General features: G+C 43.0%; 1 protein-coding gene across 1 annotated transcript; it reads right to left on the bottom strand.

Moving 5' to 3' along the window:
• Positions 1–8,616: 8,616 nt before the first annotated feature.
• On the bottom strand, positions 8,617–9,933 carry LOC125533034 (interactor of constitutive active ROPs 1-like). The gene has a single exon (XM_048696839.1). It carries the CDS (start codon positions 9,931–9,933, stop codon positions 8,878–8,880), a length of 1,056 nt encoding a protein of 351 aa, XP_048552796.1. The 3' UTR covers positions 8,617–8,877.
• Between the last annotated feature and the right edge of the window lie 10,012 nt (positions 9,934–19,945).

Raw genomic sequence — 19,945 nt, 5'->3', positions numbered from 1 at the left:
GCGTTGTGGCGGGATATACATGTGAAGCGGAGTACATGGCAGCCTCGGAGGCAGCACAAGAAGCAGTCTGGGTGAAGGAGTTCATTACCGACCTAGGAGTCATACCCAATGCGTCGGGCCCGATGACTCTCTTTTGTGACAACACTGGAGCTATTGCCCTTGCCAAGGAGCCCAGATTTCACAGGAAGACCAGGCATATCAAGCGTCGCTTCAACTCCATTCGTGAAAGTGTTCAAAATGGAGACATAGAGATTTGTAAAGTACATACGGACCTGAATGTAGCAGATCCGTTAACTAAACCTCTTCCTAGAGCAAAACATGATCAACACCAGAACTGCATGGGTGTTTGATTCATCACAATGTAACTAGAATATTGACTCTAGTGCAAGTGGGAGACTGTTGGACATATGCCCTAGACGCAATAATAAAATGGTTATTATTATATTTCTTTGTTCATGATAATTGTCTATTGTTCATGCTATAATTGTGTTATCCGGAAATCGTAATACATGTGTGAATACATAGACCACAACACGTCCCTAGTGAGCCTCTAGTTGACTAGCTCGTTGATCAAAGGATAGTCATGGTTTCCTGACTATGGACATTAGATGTCATTGATAACGGGATCACATCATTAGGAGAATGATGTGATGGACAAGACCCAATCCTAAGCTTAGCTCAAAGATCGTGTAGTTCGTTTGCTGTAGCTTTTCTGAATGTCAAGTATCATTTCCTTAGACCATGAGATTTTGCAACTCCCGGATACCGTAGGAGTGCCTTGGGTGTGCCAAACGTCACAACGTAACTGGGTGACTATAAAGGTACATTACAGGTATCTCCGAAAGTGTCTGTTGGGTTGGCACGAATCGAGACTGGGATTTGTCACTCCGTATGACAGAGAGGTATCTCTGGGCCCACTCGGTAATGCATCATCATAATGAGCTCAATTTGATCAAGTGGTTGATCACGGGATCATGCATTACGGTACGAGTAAAGTGACTTGCCGGTAATGAGACTGAACAAGGTATTGGGATACCGACGATCGAGTCTCGGGCAAGTAACGTACCGATTGACAAAGGGAATTGTATACGGATTGATTGAATCCTCGACATCGTGGTTCATCCGATGAGATCATCATGGAGCATGTGGGAGCCAACATGGGTATCCAGATCCCGCTGTTGATTATTGACCGCAGAGGCTTCTCGGTCATGTCTGCATGTCTCCCGAACCCGTAGGGTCTACACACTTAAGGTTCGGTGACGCTAGAGTTGTAGAGATATTAGCACACGGTAACCCGAAAGTTGTTCGGAGTCCCGGATGAGATCTCGGATCTCATGAGGAGTTCCGGAATGATCTGGAGGTAAAGATTTATATATAGGAAGTCCAGTTTCGGCCATCGGGAAGGTTTCGGGGTCACCGGTATTGTACCGGGACCACCAGAAGGGTCCCGGAGGTCCACCGGGTGGGGCCACCTATCCCGGAGGGCCCCATGGGCTGAAGTGGGAGGGGAACCAGCCCCTAGTGGGCTGGTGCGCCCCCCTTGGGCCTCCCCCCGCGCCTAGGGTTGGAAACCCTAGGGGTGGGGGCGCCACCCTTGCCTTGGGGGGCAAGGCACCCCCTTGGCCGCCGCCCCCCTAGGAGATTGGATCTCCTAGGGCCGGTGCCCCCCTAGGCACCCTATATATAGTGGGGGGAGGGAGGGAAGCCGCACCCAAGCCCCTGTCCTCTCCCTCTCCCTCCCGTGACACTCCTCCGTCTCCCAGCGCTTGGCGAAGCCCTGCCGAGATCACCGTTGCTTCCACCACCACGCCGTCGTGCTGCTGGATCTTCATCAACCTCTTCTTCCCCCTTGCTGGATCAAGAAGGAGGAGACGTCTCCCAACCGTACGTGTGTTGAACGCGGAGGTGCCGTCCGTTCGGCACTAGGTCATCGGTGATTTGAATCACGTCGAGTACGACTCCATCAACCCCGTTCTCTTGAATGCTTCCGCTCGTCATCTACAAGGGTATGTAGATGCACTCCTCTCTCCCTCGTTGCTAGATGACTCCATAGATTGATCTTGGTGATGCGTAGAAAATTTTAAAATTCTGCTACGTTCCCCAACATTTAGAACATAACGAATGATGTGTAATAATAAAAAAGATAGCATTCAGTCAATCTATTGCGGTATAACAATGTGAAGTTTTTGTGAGAACTGAACCAATATAACATTGTGAAGTTTTTGTGAGAACTGAACCAATATAACAATGGTTTGCTCTCTTGATGGTTGATCTGTACATCTTCTATCCCAGTTTTCTTAATTTATATTACATGCAAAATTTCCGTCCATGAACGGGAATCAAAATATTCATAGATAACTTGTTTGACCATTTCCTTGCCGGCATCATTGTATAGTATCCGACAAGTAATGTTCTCTGTGAACTCATATGGACAACTGACTATAAGGCCAGACGCAAATAGAGGAATAATCAAACTTCACAATAAAATTGAGTTTTGTAAAATTGGTAAGTTCACTTGCAGAGGAATAAAAGGAAATTACCAAAATTTATATATGTAACCAGGGATGGTATTATAACCAAGGGTGTGTCTAGGGCACATCTAGATGTGCTCTAATTATTGCACATCTAAGTGAGTGAATTAAGTATAGAGAGAAAGAAAAAAATAAAAAGAAAATATCTACACGAATCTCAACATAAGATCAATGACATAGGACTTAGATGTGCAATACTTATAGCACATCTAGATGTGCTTTAGCAAAACTGTATAATCAAACGAAATCAGAGGTCAAGATCACAAGGTAGATATGCCATAAGTTATCGTATAAAAACACGACTAATAACTGAAGAGATTAAAAACATGCCCAACTGTAATATTACATTGTTTGTTTGGTTAGGGAGAGTTCAGACAATATATATATACGGGTGTGTCTAGGGCACATCTAGATGTGCTTTAGTTATTGCACATCTAAGTGAGTGAATCAAGCATAAAGAGAAAGAGAAAAAGGAAAAGAAAATATCCACACGAATCTCAACGTAAGAACAATGACATAGGACTTAGATGTGCAATACTTATGGCACATCTAGATGTGCTTTAGCAAAACTGTATATATACTGGCAAAAGTATGGGATTACAAATATATTACATAATGATAGTCTTTCAAGGATAAAAAAAAATTCCAACCTAACTAAGAGTAGAACCAGACTCTCAGAATGATGAGTCCCTTCTAGATCGCAAATAATTTATGTTTTCTGCAACACAGATAGAATATAGCTAAGATTATTCAGTGAGTGTTGAGCGTCTGATTTTCATGAGAAATGTGACAAATATATTCATGGGAGCAAGTAAAGTACACAACTGCATCATGCATGTTAGCTTGCCATTAGGGCATTGCCACTTGAAGATCCCTGTAACTATATCAAGGAAAAAATACATCAGATATGGAAATCAAGCAGACAAGAAAAATAACTGAAAATTATAAACATGAAAGCATTTATAAATCACTCGCCGCTGCCTCCTTGTAGCAGTTGAGATCAAGTCGTTTGCCCGGGAGTGTGTGGTCTGGCCAACCTCCGTCCTTCAGAAAAGGTGCATTACCTCCCGCGACGTCTTCCTGCTTCCCGTTTCCCGGTTCAGCAGTGATGGTCAGGCGATGACGTCGAGAAAAGGGCTCGGCGGCAACACTCAACATAGGTGCGCAGAGGCGACATGGATCTGGGCCCTTGAGTATGTGGCGTAGACTTGAGGCGAGTACTTGCCAACGCCATGATCTTCCCTAGTCATGGTGCTCCGGCCTCTTCCCCTAGAGAGGGTGGAGGTCTCCCGGCGCAGTGCGAACGTGGTCCCAGCTATGGCGCACGTAGGGTCTTGCGTATCCTAGCGCGCACAAAATCATGGGATGAATGGGAAGAAATCTGCAAAGGAAGGGAGATATATATATATATATATATTATATATATATATATATATAGAGAGAGAGAGAGAGAGAGAGAGAGAGAAATGAATAAGCAGAAAAGGAAGAAAATAAACCAATATAAGGAAGAGAAGAATATGTTTGTGATTGACGTGAATTGATTGCATTATGCGTTGGCAAATAAGAGATTGATTATCATATGAGAATTGATTGTGTTACCATATGAGGATTTATTATATTAATTGCGTTTGTATTACCAATTAAGAGATTGGTTTCCATACATGATTTCTCTGATTCCAATGATAGATTGGGAAACCGGTAAATATGGAAACCAGGAGGGATAAAACCGGTGGAGGGAGGGAGGAAAATCGGTGGAGGGGTGGGGAGTCGTACGAGGAGAGGCATGATGACAGGCGGGACGACGTAAAAGGGGAAACGGAATCTTACAGTTCTTCTCCACTACTATTAAACAATCAAACAAGAACTTTCTTACATGCACCCCGTAAAATATACACGGATTCATTATGACCGCATGACTAAGCCCAGTAAACTCAATCTAACGGCTAGCCTTAACCTAATCCATTCTCTGTGTGCACTTAACAATTTACATTGACTGACCGTGCTTCACCATATGGAACTCCACGTCCGATCAATTAGGAAACTATAATCATGATCGTGTTTTCTTAGGAAACTAATCACAATCACATCTTCTTAGGAAACTAATCACGATCATGTTTTATTAGGAAACTAATCATGATCACATTTTATTAGGAAACTGATCACGATCGCATTTTATTAGGAAACTAATCGGGTATATTCGCACACATTGACACGTCCATCACCTCAACCTCCTGGATCACGATCCTATCTCTCCCAAGAAAAACCACCACAACCGGACTCCACTTGGCGGCGACAAGGAGCCAAGGACCAACAACTCCTTCTCAGGGGACGCCGCCGGAGTGCCGGTAATTCGTGAACCATCGAGGGTGCCGCACCGGTCGCCCCTTCTCAGGGGATGCCGTTGGAGTGCCGGTAATTTATGTTGCTTGTAAGACAACTGCCCAGCCAGCATTTATGGTTTCTTGCGAACTTACACGACGTGCCTGTGCTGACTTGTATTTTTCAAAATAAGGTTTCTATGCATTACTAACCAGAGTGTGCTATCTTTATATCTTTGGTGTTTCATAGCAGATGTCGTTTACATGTGTCATCAACACATTATTTGTTTTTTCTTAATTTGTAACACTTGTACTGCTGGAGTTGGTTTATTTTAAGTTGTTACATTTGGAACTCCTTTCACTTCATAAAGGGGCTGGATGGTCTAAATTGCAAGATGTGATTTTTTTTTCTCACATGAACCATCTATAAATAAATATTTTTTTTTACTATTCTTCTACATATAAATACTTTGAGGTCCTTTCGCTGTTCATTCGATTAATGGTTAGGAACTAATGACCATCAAATTATTTTTATTGTTTGATAGTATTACACATAAGTGGGTGTAAAGAAAAACTATCAAAAATGGTCATGACTTGCATTTTTTTTCTTATTTTCTACAACTGGTGCTTCTCCATATGTCCCCATTGTGTTCCGGGATGTTATTTTGTACTATTGTTTTCCTATGTCTACCCTTGTATTTATTCAGCGCATTGTTCTTTTCGCGTTTTGGCATGAAAGCTTGCTGGCTTGGAGGAGGATGAACACAGATGAAAGAGGGGAAACATTGTAGAATTGTGTATGTTGCTTGCCAAGTTTAGCTTTGGATTTTTAGCGCTTTGACACTTCGTGCAGAATGAACTAAACATTTACATGTCAAGAGCATCTTGATGCATATAAAGAGTAAACGGAGGCATGAAATAACGAGTTGTATGGGTTGATTTATACTCTCCAGTTTTATGTATGTTTGTGACTGTGTGTACCAGACATGAACATTCATCGTTTCATGCGTTGTCAAGCTTTCCTATACGCCACGAGACGCAAAGCAACCTTTTATCTATCATATGTTGGCATCTACTTGAAATGCAATCAATAATTATACGCGCGTTGCATGTGCACACTTACTAGTTTAAGTAGTATATAGAGATACATCCATTTTTGTCTATTTCCACGACAAGTAATTTTGGGCAGAGGGAGTATACAATTTTTAAAGGGGAAGAAAAAAAAACTAGTATCAAAGCAGGTACTTAGATGGATCGACCTGAGATCCTGGCCTTACAAACCACTCTCTCGTCCCAAAATAAGTGACGTGAATTTAGTTCAGATAGCAGTAATTAATTCACCCCTTATAAACTGAAGCTGTGGTGATACATGAACAATGTCAAGTGAACAAGACCGAATCCAGTTGGATTGCAATGAGCAAACTTTTACATCACTAGCCAAAAATTAGTCATAATGATACGTTTGAGTATCATCTACATCTACATACTGCATGCATCTTTCAAATGCAAAGGCCGGAGGTATATCCTTCGAAAATTTATTTGTGCAGTTTGCATTGAAAGGACAAACTCTATATGGCATACCTCACACCTCTAAAGTGGGGTTCACTCCGTCTTATGAGTCTGTATCTTTCTCCTCAACACCACCGGCGCCCATATTATCTCAAAAACTAAAATATGCAAACTATTCAGGGAACTATTTAAAGAACCAATATCAACACAATGTCAAACCGTACCAAATCCGACCAATAGGTACCAATAGTAAGAAAGCGTTTGAGCCGCAACAAATATGACAAAAGAAACACCAAACCCCAATGAGAGACATGAGGATTTACATGAAAAACCTTGCGGGGAAAAACCACTAGCGCAGTGAGCAATCTCTCACTATAGAGATGAAGCATATATAAGATGGAAGCCAACAAGCAGGAAGGCTCAAAATCCTCAACTTTAGCACTCGGATTTGGGTGGATTGTAGATCAAGTGGCCTCATTTCTCTCCCTACTCTAGAACTCTCTCAATACCACATACAGTTAACACTCGTCACTATTCTCGGGTTGGGGAGGAGTAATATATAGATTAATTTCATAGAGAGCCCCTTCAACTCGCTGACAATCTCACACATCTAAGTTTCAGGCTAACTTTCATGTGCAGTAACCTAGTCACTATGTTTCTAGATTTGTGTGATAAGAGCTTCATATATCACAATTCTCTACCTCAGACGATAATCGAACCATCCATCAAAGGCATCAACTTGATGCCAAAAGTACAATATCCAAGTGATTCATCTCCAAGTGAAAATATCAAGTAACAAAAACCCACCACCACTAGTGTTCCACAACATGCATGTCTGTTGATTCATCTTTTTATTTCAATCTCTAGGTACAAGGTCTCCTTTCTCACGTGTAGCCTAATGAAGAAGTTGCACGCATCAATATGTGTGGTTCTTTCATAAGAAAAATCATCTGAATCCCACTTTGACTATCACAAAACACAACACAATCTACTTACTGAATGCCCAAATGATCAAGAAAACCATGCATCAAAATTTCTTCATTCATCGTCTCTATTAATGACACAAATTGAGCTTCTCTAGATGAGAAGCACATATAGTCTGCAACGTTGCCCTCCAACTAATACAAGACCCACAAAGTTGAAACGTGTAGCTAGTGCGGGAATGCCTCTCATCAAGATCTCCAGCATGACCAGAATTTGAATAAGCAAGAACACCATCATTCTCGTTGATGTCCCATCCCACCCACCCCGTGCACGCCTGGTATGAGTCCTACGACGACGAAGAGGATGCCATCGCCCCCCTTGCCTCGTCCTCCCTGTCCTCGTCCATGTCGCCGTCCCAGTACCTGTCCAAAGCCCGGGAACCCAATCAGCTTGTGCTTTAGCTCTCTGCCCGCAAAGCGGAGGACCGCCACGTCCAAGAGGAGGGGTGCTACCGGCGCTTCGCTCTGCTTCCCCCCCCCGAGATGGGATGGACGAGCAACAACAGCAGCTCTAGCTTGTCACACCTCGCTTCCTTGAGGAGGTCGAGTGCCAGGCCGGAGATCTTGTGTCGTTGGGCCGTTGGCGAGCCGTTCGACTCCTACGGCGGGGTCAACGATGCACTCCTTCGACCAGTACAAGGACTAGACAGCCATAGAACACCATTAGTAGCTAATTATCTCGAGTAGCTACATTCTGTCTTTATTAGCCATGCAAATGTCGTTACTTGACTTGTTTAGTCGCAAATTATATATCAATGCTGCGAATTTCGCCGCGTATTTTTAGAACTTGGTGTTTCAAAGTACTTTTAGTGTTTGATTTACTTTTATTTGTTTTAGTGGTCAAAACTGACACCATACATTTCAAGTAAATGTAAAAGAATAGCAAAATAAAGATTATGAAGTTTGAAGTTTGACGACAGTGTGTTTGCGCACAGTCCCAACAACCTCTACAAAATTATAAAGTGCGTCCAGCATGTTTGTGCCAGTTTTGTAGGCAATAGGCCTACCTGCAAACCGGGTTGCTAAATCTCAGTCCATTGGGACTTAATGAAGTTGTAGATGCTAAATTTGTGAGATCTTATATGAAGATCCGTGTAAAATTTTCTTTTGAATTTTCTTTCTTTCTTTTATATGTTGTGTCACTTTTTTTGCGGATATATGTTGTGTCATTTGACCGAGACTTGCTTAAGTCCTCGCGGCTCGGGGCATCGGAGACATACAGCACACAGAGTGCAGTAATTTAGCAGGTAATGGTCTGGTGTTCATCATCACTGATTCAGCAGCACAGTGTTCGTTCCTCCTCTCGGTAAATCAGCCTCTGGCGGCTCGGAATAATAGTGGCACGGTACAGCGAACACGCAACAAAAAACATCAGTAAGAAATCATCTAGTAGAAAAAACTGTGAACGGTAAATAAACACGTACGTGCACGTTATCTAGTTACAGGAGAGGCACCCGATCGATGGAGCACATCAGCAAATACCCATGCGCGCGCGCAGTGCGGCACGATCGACCGCGCCCGGCGCGTACTTTCCGATCACTTCGACGCCCTCTTCTTCCACAGGTCGGCGAGCAGCCGCACGGCGCCGCCGGCCGGCTTCTTCTTCACACCGGAGCCCCCGTCTCCCGCGTCCCACTGCCTGTCCTCGTCCGTCTCCTCCGCGCCAACGTGGTGACCCGCGCCGCCGAGCACCGCCGCGGCCTCCTCGGCCGCCTTGCGCCACTGCTCGCTCTGGACGCGGATGCGGCGCGCCTCGGCCTCCAGTGCCCCCCGCGCGCGCTCCGACTCCCTCATCCGCTCGGCCAGCCGGGCCTCACGCGCCGCGCTGTCCATCAGCGCGCGCTCGGCTTCCCTCGCCTTCGCGGCCGTCGTCTTCCTGTCGGCCTCGGCGGCGCCGGAGGCCGTCTTCGTGAGCTCGGCGTTCTCGGCTCTGAGAGCGGCGAACTCGGCGTCCTTTGCGACCAGCTCTGCCGTCAGCGTGCCGATGTTCGCGTCCTTCGCCGTCAGCTCAGCTTTCAGCTCGTCGACCTCCATGTCCTTCAGCATCAGCTTCGCCCTCACCTCGTACACCTCCCTGTCTTTCGCCACAAGCTTGCTCCACAGCTGGTCCGCCTCCGGGTTCCCCTCGTTTCCAGCACCGTCGACTCCAACGACGGCAATGCTGTTGCTCACCTCATCGCCATTATCAGTCGTCTTCTCGGCCACCTCCTCAACCCGGGACTCATTGTCCTCGCGGTCGACCATGCATCTTCTCTCCTCGCCGTCACCATTTGCAACGTCGTCTGCGACAACTTCTGCCTCCTGCTCCCGCTGCTTCTGTTCTGGCGGCCGCACATTGGTATCCTGTTCGACCGGCGCCGGAGCGGCGGCTTCCCTCTTCTTCGCGTTCTCGGCGAACCGCTTCTTGGCATCGGCGAAGGCGCCGCGCGCGTCCTTCCTGGCCTTCTCGGCGGCCGCGAGCTGCTCCCGCATCGCCGCAAGCTGGTCGTGCGCCTTCCCCAGCTTGGCCTCCAGCTCCGCCGCCCGCGGCCCTGCACCACCGCCACCACCAGCGGCTGCACCTGCGGGTTTCTTCTGCAAACCCACCACCATGCAAAGTTACATCAAGTCAGATGTCACGTACAGGGTGTAAATGCAGTGATCAGTTGGCGCGCGAGGGAACGTGCTTGCCTCGTGCAATGGGCTGCGGGGCGCCGCCCCTCGGCCGACGCCGACACCACGGTGACGCACGCCGCCACTGGCCTCCGAGCCCACAGCCACCGTCGCCGTCCTCGGGCGCGTGGGCAGGCGAGCGGCTGGCCGGTGCGGCAGCTCAGACATGGCCCTGAAGTGAAGTTCGATCAGGGCACAAACTTGAAGCAGTAAAACATGACATTACTACGAGACAATTTCAGATCAGGTTTAGATACCTGGGTCGTGACATGCGGCTGCTGCTGTCGGAGTCCTCGAACTTGCTCGCCTTCTTGGCGGCCCCGGCGCGCCCGAGCATCGGAACCAACCGGAGTTTCTCTCTGTCGAAACAAGCTAGCTAGAACGATGGTTTCTGAAACTTCAAACTCGGAATTATAATCGCTCAAGGACCGGGCGTTGGGGACGTACGTTTTGGTTGGATTGCAAGTCTCATTTGGGTACTAATTGATGCTGGTAACGTGGACATTCTCGGGATTATTGCTGTGACTCAGAATTTGGAACTGCATGCTTAATCTTGTTTCAGGGTTAAGGTTCTTGACTTGTACTAGCCCAGTGGGTGCCTTCCTTTTCCAATTTCTTCTTGCGTCTCGTTTTGAATCCAGTTAGATTGTCATCGTCACCAAGATGCTATTAAGTTTTTGATGGTCTTCTCCGCAGAAAAATGTAAAATTTACGAGAAGCTAGAATTCAGGAACCGAGTTCTTTATCTTGACCGGCCGAATGATGGGAGTTGTAACCTGCGTCGGCACGTACGAAGGTGCACTCACTGCACGGGGACGTGAGTAGCTTCTAAGTTTGCACTTGGCTTCTTGCTTCAGCGCGCAGCTATATGGAAACCTCTCGCTGTGCATATAGCGGCGGGTATGTGCGGGAAATGAAGATTAGGACTCACGTCGTTTTTTCTTTACTACTCCCTCCATTTCTAAATATTTGTTTTTCTAAATATTTCAACAAGTGACTACATATGAAACAATATGAGTGAATCTACACTCTTAAATATGTCTATATACATCCATATGTGGTAGTCTATTTAAAATCTCTAAAAAGACAAATATTTAGAAAATGAGGGAGTAGTAACTAATAATTGTTCGTGCGTTGCAAACGGAGCATAAATAGTTTAGTATTTTTTTTATAAACACACATTATATTAAATATATATATATATATAGTACAATCGGGACAAACACACATGAAGACTGCTAGACGAATTAGACGACAGACATATGTCTTGAAAATTATGTGTGGCCATCGACGGTCACTTGGTTGTGTCCCTCGGGTCCACCAGGACTGGATGGAGATGCATGTGTGGGCACTTCGTACCATGGAGGTTTGAACCCAAACTCCGTGACAGATGTCGGGCTAGGACTAATTGAAGATGCCTTTCCTCCTTCTACCGTGGTTGGTGCGCTGTGATGTGGGCGGTTGGCTGTCTCGGGCCTTGGATGCCGAGGTGGCGGCCCCAAACGATGGTCTGCATGGTTGGCCCTCCGGCAGGCGGTATAGCGGCGATGGTGGCTATGCCTTTTGGTCGTGTGGGTGGCAAGGGGCGTAGCGGAGGGTGGCTCGAGCTCGTTCTCTATCGTCACCATGACGATGCCCAGATCCGAATATGTAAACATGGGTTCGTAGCGACTGTTCTGGGTGCCTCATGATGGCACGAATGAGCTGATGAGGGAAAGCTCCGTCTTGAGTTCGGCAGCGGCGATGCTTCTCGCTGTTTTCCCTCTTGAGGGCGTTGTCGTGGAGCTTAGGTGTCATAGGGCATGTTGTAACGTTGTATTCAGCTCATCCTGTATTTTCTTTTGGCAATGTAGGCATGTGCATTTGTATTGTCTGGTTATCCCGGATCATATCTTGTGAGCATTCATAAAACTAGAAGCACAATGGTGTCATCAATTAATTTTATTGCCCCCTTTTAAACACTATGAATATGAGTTTTAGCAATCAGTTCGGTGTAACCCTGGATGCATATTCATATTTTGCCGCTCCCCAAGGGATCTACGGGGCCAAAGTGATGCCAAAATCCTACAAACCCCCATGGACTTGTATTGCCTATCACTTTCTTTTTCGACTTAGTCCTTTGATTTTTTTCCTCTGTTCAAGTTGCAGTTCCATGGATCTGGAAGTATGTCTATTGATGGCTGCAATCAATGAAAGGTGTCATTATGAGCTAAAAGGAATTGATCGTTGATCATCTAACTTTGAAAACAATAGTTTACTGACCTTGCCTGCCCTACTGAACCAAGCTATTTATCTTTGAAAAATTGCAATCTCATATACTCGGTTTGAAAGATACTACTAATATGGAATTTTGCAATAATTTTGATGCAGGAATGTCATCCAAAGTTTAGTGATTCTATGTACAGAAGGAATGACATTGTCTGTAGGCTAAATCCACTAACTGGTGCATAATGTGGGATTGAATTTACTTATTGGATGACTACAAAAGATTCAAAGGGATACAAGGTATATAAAACTATGTTGTGTTATTTCCTAATAATTACATGTGATTTCACTTTCATCTCTTTAAATGATAAATTCCATCACCCTTGATAGTCCAGGATTTAAAATGAATTGGGATGTTAGAGCAGGGTGATGAATCTATGTATGCTTGGTAGTGTTAATGTCCCTCGTTATAATTACTATATTGTAATTGTGATTTTCTGATGTCTGGAAAAATTGTTTTTTTATTTTTACCCAGTTTGTCTTGGAATATATTCCTTCCAAACTCTGGTGCAATCAACGTCTAGCATGCCGTACTAAAATAGTTATCTAGTTGTAGTCTTAACTATCAATTTAACTATTACAGACCAATATATAGGTTTGTCTATGCTATTTTATGTCTCTTGTCTCTTGTCTCTTGTCTCCATATATTTATGAAAATTACTACTAGTTTATCAGAAAAATATATGGGCACGATAACTTGTGCCATCAACGATCTAGTTATACTTAGCAACCACCATGCTAAATATTTGAATTGGAATTACGTGGTAAATTAAATTGTTCACACAAAACCTTGTGATTGACAAATATCTTTTTGACGCATGTTTCAATTCATTTAGTACACTTAGCAGAATTAACCGCATAGATACCATGCAGAATATTTAGGTTTGTCGTTACTCGTTATACAACTTTATCATCTTTTACTACAAACACATTTGCATATTGAGTTTAGACTATGTCTTGTTAAAACATTGGAATTATACATACATGTTTGTTTATCCAAAGTGTGGTGTGAAATAGAAAGGACAAAATAGCATGACTCTACATGACTGCCACTAAGATGGATAATACATGTGTTTTAGTGTTTTTCATCTATTTATATCCTTGGATATATGTGTTTGTGATACGTCTCCGTCGTATCTACTTTTCCAAACACTTTTGTCCTTGTTTTGGACTCTAACTTGTATGATTTGAATGGAACTAACCCGGACTGACGCTATTTTCAGCAGAATTGCCATGGTGTTGTTTTATGTGCAGAAAACAACTATTCTCGGAATGACCTGAAACTCCACGGAACATCTTAGAAAAAATAATAAAAAAATCCTCGCCAAAGATGAAGACCAGGGGGCCCACACCCTGTTCACGAGGGTGGGGGGGCGCCCCCCTAGGGCGCGCCCCCTACCTTGTGGGCCCCCTGGATGCCCTCCGACGCCAACTCCAACTCTATATGTTTGCTTTCGGAGAGAAAAAATAAGAGAGAATAAATCATCGTGTTTTACGATACGGAGCCGCCGCCAAGCCGTAAAACCTCTCGGGAGGGCTGATCTGGAGTCCGTTCGGGGCTCCAGAGAGGGGGATTCGTCGCAATCGTCATCATCAACCATCCTTCATCACCAATTTCATGATGCTCACCGCCGTGCGTGAGTAATTCCATCGTAGGCTTGCTGGACGGTGATGGGTTGGATGAGATTTATCATGTAATCGAGTTAGTTTTGTTAGGGTTTGATCCCTAGTATCCATTATGTTCTGAGATTGATGTTGCTATGACTTTGCTATGCTTAATGCTTGTCACTAGGGCCCGAGTGCCATGATTTCAGATCTGAACCTATTATGTTTCCATGAATATATGTGAGTTCTTGATCCTATCTTGCAAGTCTATAGTCACCTACTATGTGTTATGATCCGGCAACCCCGAAGTGACAATAATCGGGACCACTTCTGGTGATGACTATAGTTTGAGGAGTTCATGTATTCACTATGTGCTAATGGTTTGTTCCGGTTCTCTATTAAAAGGAGGCCTTAATATCCCTTAGTTTCCAATAGGAACCCGCTGCCACGGGAGGGTAGGACAAAAGATGTCATGCAAGTTCTTTTCCATAAGCACACGTATGAGTATATTCGAAATACATGCCTACATTACATAGATGAATTGGAGCTAGTTCTGTGTCACCCTATGTTATGACTGTTACATGATGAACCGCATCCGGCATAATTATCCATCACTGATCCGGTGCCTACGAGTTTTCCATATACTGGTTTACGCTTATTTACTTTCCCGCTGGTACTGTTACAATCACTACAAAATACCAAAAACATTACTTTTGCTGTCTTTACTTTTGTTGCCGCTACCATCACTATCATATTACTTTGCTACTAAACACTTTGCTGCAGATACTAAGTTTCCTGGTGTGGTTGAATTGACAACTCAGCTGCTAATACTTGAGAATATTCTTTGGCTCCCCTTGTGTCGAATCAATAAATTTGGGTTGAATACTCTACCCTCGAAAGCTGTTGCAATCCCCTATACTTGTGGGTTATCAAGACTAATTTCTGGCGCCGCTGCCGGGGAGCATAGCTCTATTCTTTGAGTCACTCAGGATTTATATCTGTTGGACACTATGAAGAACTTGAAAGACGCTAAGACAACAATTTATCCCTCAACTACGAGGGGAGGTAAGGAACTGCCATCTAGCTCTGCACTTGATTCACCTTCTGTTATGAGTAAGTTTGCGACACCTACACCTGGTTCTGCTATTTGTTCTGATATGTTGCATGTTATTGATGATGCCACTTCTGTTATGCATGATACTTATGATGAAACTGCTTCTATGCCTGATACTACTATGCCCCTTGGTGAATCTCTTGATGAACACATTGCTAGGGCTAGAGAAAAAGAAATTATTGAATCTGAATATGATGATGATAGTGATGATGAAAATATGCCTGTTATTCCTGAGGGTTATCTTTTTGATATGGAATCTTCTGCCGCTATTTTAGCTTGCAAAGATAGATATGAGCTTAAGAGGTTATTACTTAAATGGAACAAAGAATCACTTAGAGATAAAATGAAACCCAGCCCTGCTTTTGCTACTTCACCTATCTGTGTTCCTGATAAGGATTATGAATTCTCTATTGATCCTGATATAATTACTTTGGTTGAATCTGATCTGTTTTATGGCTATGAATCTGAAACTGTTGTGGCACATCTTATTAAGTTAAATGATATAGCTGCCCTGTTTACTAATGATGAGAGATCGCGTTACTTTTATATACTCAAAATATTTCCGTTCTCATTAAAGGGTGATGCTAAGATATGGTTTAATTCTCTTGATCCTGGTTGTGTGTGTAATCCCCAGGATATGATTTATTACTTCTCTGCTAAATATTTCCCTGCTCATAAGAAACAAGCTGCTTTGAGGAAAATATACAACTTTGTGCAAATTAAAGAAGAGAGTCTCCCACAAGCTTGCGGGAGGCTCCTCAAGTTACTTAATGCTTTGCCTGATCATCCTCTTAAGAAACCTGAAATACTTGATATCTTTTATAATGGACTAACCGATGCTTCCAGAGATTACCTGGATAGTTGTGTTGGTTCTCTTTTCAGGGAAAGAACACCAGATGAAGCTGAAATTCTATTGAATAATATGTTGACAAATGAAAATAATTAGGCACCTCCTGAGCTAACTCCTGCTCCAATTACTGAGCCTATTCTTAAACCAACTCTGAAGAAGAGAGGTGTTTATTCCTCAGTCCCGAAGATATGCAAGAGGCAAAGAAATCTATGAGAGAGAAAGGTATTAAAGCTGAAGATGTTAAGAATTTACCTCCTATTGAAGAAATACATGGTCTTAATATACCGCCTGTTGAAGAAAAATATGATCTCAATTCTTTATTTATTGAAGAACCTCCTGACCCCGATATCCCGACACAGGTAGTAAAGGTAAATTCTCTCTATAGATATGATAAAGCTGAAGTTCCTCCTACTAAAATTGCTAGTCAGTGCTTGGATGAGTTTGATAACTTTATGTTTAAGCAAGACGACTTCAATGCTTATTTTGGTAGACAATTAAAAGAAAATTCTTATATGATTAGACGCTTGGGTGATTATATGGCTAATATTAAAGGTGAACTTAAACTTGTTAGCAAACATGCTTCTATGGTTACCACTCAAGTAGAACAAGTACTTAAGGCTCAAAAAGAAGTGCTTGATGAAATGAATAGTAAGAAAAATGATTATGCTGTTAGAGTGGCTACTAGAACTGGTAGAATGACTCAGAAACCTTTGTATCCTGAAGGCCACACTAAGAGAATCGAGCAAGATTCTCAAAGAAATAATATTGATGTTCCTAGTTCTTCTAAAAAGAAGAAGAAGAAAAATGGTAGAACTGTGCAAACTTCTAGTGAACCTATTGCTGAACCACCTGATAATCCAAATGATATTTCTATGTCTGATGCTGAAACACAATCTGGTAATGAACATGAACCTAATGAAAATATTAATGATGATGTTCATGATGATGCTCAACCTAGTAATGATAATGATGTAGAAATTGAACCTGCTGTTGATCTTGATAACACACAATCAAAGAATCAACGTTATGATAAAAGAGACTTTGTTGCTTGGAAACATGGTAAAGAAAGGGAACCTTGGGTTCAGAAACCCATGCCTTTTCCTCCGAAACCATCCAAGAAAAAGGATGATGAGGATTTTGAGTGCTTTGCTGAAATGATTAGGCCTATCTTTTTGCGTATGCGATTAACTGATGTGCTCAAAACAAATCCTTATACTAAATATATGAAGGATATCATTACTAATAAAAGAAAGATACCGGAAGCTGAGATTTCCACCATGCTTGCTAATTATACTTTTAAGGGTGGAATACCAAAGAAACTTGGAGACCCCGGAGTACCTACTATACCTTGCTCCATTAAAAGAAATTATATTAAAACTGCTTTATGTGACCTTGGAGCCGATGTTAGTGTTATGCCTCTCTCTTTATATCGTAGACTTGACTTGAATAAGCTGACACCCACCGAAATATCTTTGCAAATGGCTGATAAATCAACTGCTATACCTATTGGTATTTGTGAGGATGTGCCTGTTGTAGTTGCAAATGTTACTATTTTAACGGACTTTGTTATACTTGATATTCCCGAGGATGATAGTATGTCTATTATTCTTGGAAGACCTTTTCTTAATACTGCAGGGGCTGTTATTGATTGCAACAAAGGCAATGTCACTTTTCATGTTAATGGTAATGAGCATACGGTACACTTTCCGAGGAAACAACCTCAAGTTCATAGTATAAACTCCATTGGAAAAATTCTATCGATTATAATTGGAGGTTTTGAATTTCCTCTTCCTACTGTCAAAAAGAAATATTATATACTTATTATAGGGGATGTGCATATCCCCGTTGAGGTAACTTAGTGTTATTCGAAATTTCTCCGGTTTCATGATTATCGGAATGAGTTTGTTAACAAGACTTGATCAACCTTGTTAGTGGATTCTTTTTGATGAGCATGAGATGGATGAAACTAGAAGCACAAACTTCGGTACCCTCTCTATACTTTCTGTTAATTAGTAGAAATAAAGTAAAAATAGTATTTTTTATGTCTGTTTCCTGGCTTATCCGTGTAATATAAAAATATCCCGAAAATAAAAGTCCTCAGAATGACATGCCAATTTAATATGATTTTTTCGGGAATATTTGAGGATTTACTGTGCAAAAATTACCGCGGGAGGAGCTGCCACCTAGCCACGAGGGTGGTGGGCGCCCCCCTGCCTCGTGGGCCCACGGTGGCCCTCCTCCACTTATCCCAACACCCATCTTCTTCCTCTATCTCACACAAACCCGAAAAACCAACTCAAGCACGAGTTCCAGCCACTTTTGCTGTGATTTTCGATCTACTTGCTCAAAGCACCTCTCGCAAAACTGCTTGGGGAGATTGTTCCTTGGTATGTGACTCCTCCATTGGTCCAATTAGTTTTTGTTCTAATGCTTTATTCTTTGCAAATTTGTGCTGCACAGGTGACCATGTTCTTGATCTTGCATGTCAAATTTATATGGTTCCAAGTAGTTCTAATGCTTGATATAGGCTCTAGACACTTGTAGGAGTAGTTGCTATCAATATTATTGAAGTTGGTTTACTTTTGCTTGAAGTTACTAAAAATTTCAGAATTTTTCAGAGAAAAACAATATGCTTGGGAAGATGTTCCAAGGTGGTTCCTCTAAGAAGCAAGGACCTAGGATTGCTATGCGCGATGCTGACGAGGATCCACTAAGAGACGCTCCAGTATGGCCTTGCGAATGGCCGTCGGAAAATTTTATGGACCGTGCGGGAATTAAAGAAGAATTCAAAGCATATTTGCGCAATGCCGGTCTTGAGGATTTTGAGGCTAACAAATGCCCCCAGTATCATGATCTCACAAGTTCCTTTGTGAGGAGGTTTGAGTATTCATCTCCGCGTAATTCCCCTTCAGTCATGTTTGATCTCTATGACAAATCTTATACCATGGACTTAGAGGATTTCACTTCTGCTTGCAAACTTCCATCATGGGGTAGTGTTAGGGATCCCCCTAAATCTGAATTTAGAAACTTTCTTGCTAGTATAGCTATGGGGGAATCTAGAGATATAACGCAGGCTACCATAGGGAACATTCACTTTCCCGCTATACATTATTTTGCTCTTTTCATCGGTAGATGCATAAATGCTAAGGATGAAGCATGTCACATGTGTGTCCCTGATCTTAGCATTCTTAGGAGTGCTGTGTTAGGAGACCAATCTTATCATATGGGAGCCATAGTAGCTCGTAGGTTGCATCATAATAGACATAATGGAGATTTCTTTGGAGGAATTTATGCAACTCGCTTAGCTCATTTTCTTGAGATAGACATTCGTGAGGGTGATACAGAGTTGCCTCCTGCATATTTTGATTATGACTATGGCTTCGCACCAGTTTGTCGAGAGGCCTGAATCACCTCTCTTATATTGTTTAATTTTTGATAAACGACGTGTTTTCCGTATTACTTCCCTGCTCCTGCGTTCTTTGATTCACAGACAAAAATAAGATATGTTATTACCAGAGAGGAGGCAGAAGAGTATGAGAGGAGAGCGGAGGCAGCTCGACTCCACGCTGCAGCTCAGCGGGCGATAACCGCTGCACATCAGTATGATCCCAACTATTCCTCGTCGCAGTACGACCCCAGCTACACCTATGGGTATCCGCCAGGCTATCCCTGGCAATAGACCAACTTAGGCCAAAAGCCTAAACTTGGGGGAGTACGTATTTCTCACCGACATTACATTTATGTTCACACACACTCATTACTAGATGTCGGTGCTCAACCTCTTTCACTGTAATATCCATGCTAGTTTATTTTCTTTTTCCTGCTTTCTTCTTGCGTGTTTGTTAAACCTTAAGAAAAACCAAAAAAATAGTAGTAGTTTATTTTTCTGCTGTAGTAGTAATAATTAAAAATAAAACCCAAAAATATTTCCCGTTCTTCTTTTGCTTGTTGGGAGCTTTCCCGTGTAAATAGTTTTATTTCTTTTCTTTTCTTTAGGGGTCAGTAGGAGAAGACCATAATTAAATTGTTGAAGTGGCTCTTATAAGCATTATTGTTGATTTAACCAAGAGCCCATATTGCTTTGTCTTTTCCTGTTTATTGAATGCTCGCAGATTCCA

This window comes from Triticum urartu, chromosome 1 (assembly GCF_003073215.2).
Source record: "Triticum urartu cultivar G1812 chromosome 1, Tu2.1, whole genome shotgun sequence".
In the NCBI taxonomy this organism is placed as follows: Eukaryota; Viridiplantae; Streptophyta; class Magnoliopsida; order Poales; family Poaceae; genus Triticum; species Triticum urartu.
Note: the sequence above shows the minus strand (reverse complement) of the source record. Positions and strands in the feature narration are given on the sequence as shown.